This window comes from Rhyacophila brunnea, unplaced genomic scaffold (assembly GCF_057557595.1).
Source record: "Rhyacophila brunnea isolate RB1 unplaced genomic scaffold, BYU_Rbru_1.0 scaffold_17, whole genome shotgun sequence".
Taxonomy (NCBI): Eukaryota; Metazoa; Arthropoda; class Insecta; order Trichoptera; family Rhyacophilidae; genus Rhyacophila; species Rhyacophila brunnea.
Genome location: NW_028232827.1, coordinates 39485566 through 39493977, shown reverse-complemented (window position 1 = coordinate 39493977; position 8412 = coordinate 39485566). Strand labels below are relative to the sequence as shown.

Sequence of the window (8412 nt, the reverse complement as noted above, 5' to 3'; positions counted from 1 at the left end):
AGTTTTTGAAGGTGCCAACATTTTTCAATCAATAATATTATTATTGCTGTATCTGAAAACTGCGGAGTAATGTGGCAATATACAAATATAATACCCAGTTTATGGTTGTTGCTTATAGCAATACTAAATTTTATATTGAATCCAAATTATTATTTTGACGTTTGAAGTTTGGAATTCGACATTCGTTTGTTTTCATTGTTTTCTATCAAAAATTCAGGCTTCGACTGTTGTCTTTAATAACACGATTCGCTGTCACGGGGTTCTAGTAAATTTATGCACACAGTGTGAGAACAACTAAATACTCCGTCATGTCGTCCATGACATTCGGCCAGAAGAGTTTCACTCCAACCCCTCCGGACAAGGGCAGTTTCCCATTGGATCACGAGGGGCAGTGCAAAAAAACTATGTTGAAGTATATGTTGTGTTTATCAAATAACAATAGCGATAACTCTCTTTGTAGAAATCAAGCAAAAGACTACTTGGAATGCAGGATGCAAAATAATCTAATGGCCAAAGAGGAATGGTCAAAGCTAGGCTTTCAAATTAGTGAAACTGAATCGATAACAGATAAATCGTAATAATTGTAATCTTAAGAAATGTGACTTAACAGACCACAGTAATAAATTGCATTATATGGAATTGGCATATTGTTTTAATCTTCGTGCAGTGTATGAGTGCACTATCTGCAGTGTCGAGGAAACAGGGGAATAGATGAACAGGCTTTCCAAATATTGCAGTCAGCTTGTTGCAGTTGCAGGTTCTAGTGGACTCAAAGGGATACCTATTTACATTATAAATGTAATTTATAAGAAAACTCCAATTTTGATACCATGTAAATTATTCAAAAAATATTATAATCCGATATCTGATATTATGTCCGTGGAGACAAAACATGTTCGTTGAAAGCACAATACAATAATTATATATAAACTTTATAATGCAAAAACTATCTGCAAATGAAAATTCATCAAATTTATTGAATATTACAGAAGTTTGTTTTTTTTATTATTATTTGAATACGTGTATTAATTAAGGCTCTAAGTACCAAAAACAAAAAAACTGACATTTTTATAGAAAATGTTCTACATACTAACGCCAATAACTTCAGCTATGGTCTAAGTGCCTCAAGCAAGTCAAAAAAATACAGCAAAATATTTAAACCTGTTGACGTTGTAAGTCCGTTGGCCTGTTTTATTTATAATGGTGTAACTAGCATTACAGTGGTCAACTTCATTCAATATAAAATGGCTGACGATGGTGTGTTGACACTTGCGACTTCCTAATACCTAAAATTATAGAAGCTGCCGTGATTGCTTCACACTGTAAAACCACATTTTTCAAAAGGTCTGCTTCATGAAATTTTACTGCAATGACTCGGTATTTTGTATCTACAGGCAATACTACTTTTTGGTACTTAGAGCCTTAATTAATACACGTATTCATTTTAATGTTTGCATTGTGTGTAATGGCTTAAAATGTATGATTATTATTACAAAAATATAATTTATAGCAGGTGTAACTTCCAAAAGGGGGCCCATTGGGGGCACTGTGAAAACAGATTAGGATTTAACTCTATGTACAGCGGCATAACTTTGAAAAGAGACCAATAAATGGCGTTACCCATTAACTGGACTTCGCAAGCACTGTGAAGACAGATTAGGATTTAACTCTATGTTGATTCCGTAATTGATATCTCTCACAGCCAATCCGTTTAGTCTGATTAGCTCTGACCCTTTTGATCATACAGGTCCTCTATTTTGAGACTAAGCACCTTACACTATTGAGATTCGTTTCTAGTGATAAGTGTGTTACATATCGTCAGAGTTTTGTAAAAAGGGCGAATCAACCATTTTGGCGAAATCGAAATTTCAATAAAAATACAATATGTACCCCACTAGCTTTGTTGTGTAAAAACGGCGAATTTGTATCTCCACAGGAAAGTACTTAAAAACGATAATCGTAAGGGCGAATATCCATTTAGTATTATGAATAAAAAGCGAATGTGACATATTAGGACTTTTAAAATATTATACAATGATGCCTATTATAATGACAGTATTCTTTCTAAGCTTTGTTATAAACTTGTTGGATATTTATAATCATCCACAGGTAATAAACTAATAAATGTCAAAAGTTAAAAATCCTCCCCATGTAAAATAGCATTTTGGTTAATTCGCCCTTTTTACAAAACACCGACGATATCTAGTTTTCAAATGTGATACCTACCTGATCTAAACTAATCCTTTGGCAAGTTCATTTGGTTGAGCAAGTCATCTTATGTTGTCAATCTATATTCGTGTACCGTTTAAAAATGTATTCTCTGTTATTGTTGATTAATCTCTGTGAACTCGGAATAAATACTAAAACCTTAAGTGTTTCTATTTTATAACTAAAACGTACAATAACTGGCGACCAACGTGGGCCCAAAGTGTTTCTAAGTTATAAATAAATAAAAACCATCCTATAAATTTTAATTGATATTTAAAATCCCAAGTCAGTATAGAAATTATACCTACAATATACTTGAATAGATGCTTTAGAGCAGATAGCGCTGAAGTTCAACAATTTCCCAATTATGAATTAATTAAAAAAAAAATGTCTAGCCTAGAATGGCCTTTACAATATACAAATTTATCAAAATAATTGAGGATATCTGAAAAGTTTCATTTGTAGACAGACAGCCAGACTTTCAGTTCTAAGCTTAGTACAGATTTATCGACTTAAACCAGCACCATCTGCAATTTGTATTCTTCGTTCAAGAAAACAAATAAGTATGACTGACAAAGTGTGCATTATTTTTGTCGGATCTCCACAGCCTACCTCTTACTATAATGGTTTGATCTAGGCAGGGTTTAAGGCTATACCTCAGTTGAGGCACGGTCTAAAAAGATCGTGGCTAGGCGATGCGCGGATTGCGGGTCGCAAGTGCAAATGACGCATGCCGAACGAAATATAATTTGTCATATAAATCCAACATGCGTCCATTTAATGTTCTGTTTATTGTTCTATTAGTAACAATAATAATATATTCATTGACATGTTTTCTTTTTCAAGTAAATGGGTAACGTTTTTAGTCATCTTTACACGATATAAGAATTAATACTCCCGTCGCCATCACGAAACAAATTGACGTATTCACACCTCGACGTTCGCTCTCCGAATGCCAGCGAGTCCAAAATTTCGTCGCACCTATAGTTGAATATTATTTGCAGTTTCACTGATGTATTTTAAAAACTAACCAATACCATCTGCAATATGTAGTCGTAGTTCAATGAAAGTAAACAAGTATGACTGACAAAGTTTAGTGTGCACTATTTATGTTGGATCTCAACAGCCTACCTCCACCCTTCGCTACTGGTTGACATTCATTGACAATACTTACACGTTGTGCAGATCGCGATTTCTAATACTGCTCATGAATTTTATTATTGTTACTCTTATTATTGCCGACAGCTCTTACGCGAAGCCTAGTTCATCGTTTTCTCTCGCTCGGCGTTGCTCTAACTACTCATATTTTCTGTCAAAACTATCGAACTTCACGTTTATGTGGTATGTTTATACGTAACAGTCCCAAATATCATAATCACTACATAATTTTCAATTGATTTTATTGTTTTTCACACAAAAATATTGATCTGTAGCCAGTTGAAAAGCAGTAGTTTTCATACTGGCAATACTATGGCAACTAGAAACCACCAGAGTGCTCCACTTGCTTTGCAGCTGATACTTACCTACCTTGGAACTTGTCACATGGTTCTCCAACATCTCAGCAACCTTCGGTAGAATTGGTCGGGTTAAAGTTATTCCTGATAATTGAATAATGCCCCGACATATTTATAGTTAAAAAATAGTTATGTATTTCTTAAATTAGTAGATAGGTAAGTATATTTAAAAATAAAATTTTCAAAAACCATCCTGATAATTAGATTCCAGAACTAAACTAGAATGCAAGTGGTTTGGAGTAGGAATATATTCCGGCTATACTCACATTGGGCCACTGCCAGCGCAGTCTTCCCACCCCAAAAACCCTTTGACACCATATAGATAAATTTGTGTATAAATGAAACTGTGCCAAATATCTTTGAATTTGTTTATGGTTTAATAGCTTTTGGACTTTACTTATCAAATGGAGATAGTTAAATACGAAGTACCAAATTATCATTAAAGTAGCATTACCCTTACAGAATTAGAAAGACTCAAATATTATGTTTGAACCTTGTTTAGTCAAAACTAACCAGAATGGACTTGCTTCACTTGGCTTGTGAACCACTCATATAATATTTATAAACTATGCAAGTTTCACCTCTCTTTCATATTACAGTATTTTTTTAGTAATATCCAAAGAAACACACAGACACTCCAATAATTGTGTTATGTGTGATTATTTTCACATGTCCTTGAATGCGCTTCCTGCTTATGAAATAAAATTGTAAATAAAAACATTTTATTTCAAATAAATTTATTTAAAGAGCATAGTATAATATAATTATGGTCATAATTCCACCTATCTTACATTTCATATTATAATTTTCACTTTGTGTAATGATTTCACCATTTTACTCTCAGTCGTTTTCTTGCGCCATCTATGTGGTCGTTTTCTAAAACTATTCTCTCATCATAATGAATTCTCGCTCTCGACTCGATTACATTCGATTTCCGCATTGACAACACGGGGAAAGTTAAATTGATGGATACTTTTGAGCATTTTAGCATGAGGTGTGGTGATAGATGCACAGCTTGAGAGTGGTACAAGTACAAGTAGAGGGAGCAATATAACCAGTGGCGGCTGTTCTAACACTGTGTGAGCTCAGTGGCACTCCTTACAATTTCTAAAACATCCTCTATGTGTGTATTTCTTATTCATATATCATTGCTCACTTATTGCAATGCATACTAGGTATATGTACTAAAATACAGTAAGGATATTTGATTTTAGTCGATATTGTATTATTTCAAACCTCCTTGACATTTCCTATATGCATTTAGTGCGCATTAGAACCGAATGACATGTCGTCGCTGTAGGATCGGTTTGTCGAATTGACCAATTGTCAAATGTTCAGGAAATGAAAAACAAATTTCATTAGCCTATATTTAAATACATGGAGGTATTTAAATTGTTGTTTTTACAGCATATGAATGCTGTATTCATTACAAAGCAATTTAAAGAAAAGGATGGTTCTGATCCATTTAGATACAAAAAATCATTCTGCATTAAAAGGTTGATTTTGACAAAAACGGATATTCGACAAACTAATCCTATAGTGATGATGTGTTATAGGCGTTAACGCATTTGAGAAATAAAATATTATATTTTATTACCTATTCAAAAATGCATTTAAATTATGTGGATGGTTTTGCCGATCAAAAGACAACACCGAATGAATTTCTATTTAAAAAGTGGGCATCATATGAGTGCACTCCCGATGAAAGATGAAATCAATGTTTGAAAGCTGGTCAGCCACCACCGGATATAACATAATATATTTAAACCGGATTCCCTCATAACTGGGTTTGTATGAAATCCAATATGAACCAATTTACCTCAAATAATTTTTGTGTTTCCACTACCGAACACTTAGAGAAACAAATATTAATAATATCACAGTTGTCGTTATGAATCCTTGAACAATGATGCTTTTGTGTCCTGTCATTTGCATTTTTTACGATTACTAAATTTTGTAAATTATTTTTATAAGTAGTGACCTTATTTATGTATGCACAGTAATTACTTATCGATATTATGAAAAGCATTAAAAATATAATCAATAGAACTACACTTATTATCGAAGTATAAAAAATTTATATTTACATAGTTTTATATACGTATCACTATTAAGCGAATATATGTTTCGAATACAGTGTGTCTTATATTCATAAGAATGAATATTCAGGTGGAGTTTTATTGAGGAATATATAGTGCAAAAATGAGTTGTCGCACTCCAGGATTATTGAAAGAAATACCCACTTCATTATGACAATGCAGGGAACTGGTACATGATTTAATATATGATATTTCCTTATAAAAAAAAATATAGCATGTTAATTAATAGGAAATATCCGATCAAAATTTTCATCGCATCAAACGTGAAGTGTAATCAATAACTAGCACTACAATTGGAACTCACAATGACTTGACTATAGAGGGTCTCATATCCCGGTAATGTCTGTCACGAATGGCATTCACAAATGTTCAATCCTGGAATTGCAAACTCACTGAAAACCTGTCGCAGATAGAATAAAAGATTTTTCCTTAAGCTAAGTCTGTTATAAATATTTTTTCCCCACAAAATTATTTAATAAAAATATAAATTTGTTCCGGCCCCTTCGACTCAAATCTTTAAATTGCAATGCTACGGAAGGTATCATTCGAAACCAAGTCTATGTTTAAAGAGTCTCGTTGCGTATTATTTTACGTTAAATCTATATTGTATAATAAGACGAGCGCCATAACTAGGAGCGACAGCAGAGAGCCGGAGGGGAGGGGAGCCCCCGAATATTGGAAGCCGCTGGTGGGAGAGGGCGGCAGTGATCTGTAGGGCTCCTTGTTGCCCACCGCGAAGTGTTCGCCCGATCGGGGCGAGGGGCAGCCCATCCAGAACGGACCCGACGCATGCTGTCTTTCATTTTCCACTCTCATCTTTAAATCGTTGAATTTCCAGTAACCTTTGCCTTTGAAGAAGTATGTTTTACCTGAAAATAATGAAAAACAGTTGTAAGAATACAACCTAAACATACATATCGTCAGCTTAATTTGTAAATCTCGAAACTCGTCATCGGATCAAAAATGAAATTTTTATGCAAATCATTAGTAGTTTGTATTATGCATCGCCTCTGTAAAGATTGATTTTTTATTATGAGTACAACTGCTTGTATCTGCACAAACAACCAAACTCCTTTCATAAATATCTCTCGTATCCAAACTGTCAGGCGTGACTATGTTTTATCATGTCATATTATCTGTTAATTAGTGTTAACTGCGTACCACTCTTATTCAATTTAAAAGGTATGTTTTCATTATTATATTTGAATGTTTTATTATAATTATCTTACAATAAATTCGGTGAATGTATTATAGAAAGTAGTAAAGAACTAGGGACCGAGAAGAGTGGAGGGAGCTAAGGGAGGCCTTCATCCAGTAGTGGAGCGACCCCGGCTTATGATTATGACATTATATTAAAGTGATTTTAATAAATGCAAGTGGAAAAAGAAAAATTGATGCGCATTGGTCTGTGGGAGATAAATCAAAATGCTCATCAATAACGGACACCGCAAGAAAAACACATTTTTCAAAATTCTGGAAATTAAATTGTACTAATAAAAAAATAATAATTGACGGTATGGTAAGATACAATCTCGCAATTCAGTTTCATTATCACTCTACCGACTACATCAAACCTCCAAACTCCGTTAGCTAATTCCAATAAAGGTAACTAAAAATTGGGGTCTAAATATTACATTTCAAAATAAAATAGACCAAATGGATAATTTTGAGTTTATTCAGCTTTTTCTTCTTCCTTAAGGCTATATATACTTCAGCTGGGGCAAGGTCTAAAACGATTATGACTACGCGACGCGAAGATTGTGCAAATGGCGAGTGCAGAACAAAACATAATTTGTCATAAAAAGTCAACATGCGTCCATTTTATGTTATGTTTATTGTTCTATTACTACTAATAATATATTCATTGACATATTTTCTTTTTCAAGTAAATGGGTAACGTTTCTTAGTCATCTTTACACGATTTAAGAATTAATTCCCCCGTCGCCATCACAAAACAAATTTACGTGTTCACGGCTCACTTTCGCTCTCCGATTGCCAGCCAGTCCGAAATTTCGTCGCACCTATAGTTGAAAATTATTTGCCGTTTCACTGAAGTACCGTCTTGACATTTGGTGTTTATGGAGTTTCGGGATTTACAAGATAAGCTCTGCAATTATGTACATTCAAGAATACATTTTGAAAAACCTTAGAAAATATCCTAGGACACGAGTTGGATTTTATCTCATCTACATAATATCACTGTTCAAGTGGGTGAATGCTATTATCCAAACACATTGACTGCTGAGTAGATAATTACTTTTTAATTATCACATTTAAAATGCAGGCTAATTACATCAATCGGCCGCCTGATCGTTACGCGCCAGGTGCATCTTCAGCGTCCAATGACTTAAGTTCCCGATCCGTTTATGATACATGACAATTAATTATAATAACTATGTTATCTGAGATGGAGTGCCTACGATGAACGTGTGGTAAAGATTCCGCTTTCGAAGACGTGGGTCTCAGATTAAAATCCAGGGTCTGGCATTTCACATGTTGTTTGGATCCAGGGTATAGACTTAATAAGTTAAGCAAGTGGCTAATACCTATTTATCCTAAAAAATCTGTTATAACCTCATGAAACGGTCAAT

At 34.0% G+C, this 8412-nt stretch overlaps 2 protein-coding genes across 3 annotated transcripts in view; one reads left to right on the top strand and one right to left on the bottom strand.

Annotated features, from left to right (window-relative positions):
• Nucleotides 1-168: 168 nt before the first annotated feature.
• LOC147074063 (cytochrome c oxidase assembly protein COX19) lies at nucleotides 169-695 on the top strand. The gene has a single exon (XM_085944251.1). It carries the CDS (start codon nucleotides 309-311, stop codon nucleotides 576-578), a length of 270 nt encoding a protein of 89 aa, XP_085800377.1. The 5' UTR covers nucleotides 169-308; the 3' UTR covers nucleotides 579-695.
• Nucleotides 696-4450: 3755 nt separating this feature from the next.
• The window catches only part of Mmp2 (Matrix metalloproteinase 2), a 514155-nt gene continuing 510193 nt past the window's right edge, over nucleotides 4451-8412 (bottom strand). For both annotated transcript variants that reach the window (XM_085944250.1, XM_085944249.1), the window contains exon 12: nucleotides 4451-6690. In XM_085944250.1, the coding sequence (XP_085800376.1) occupies nucleotides 6410-6690 (281 nt within the window). In that variant the 3' untranslated portion in view covers nucleotides 4451-6409. The remainder of the gene's footprint in view (nucleotides 6691-8412) is intronic.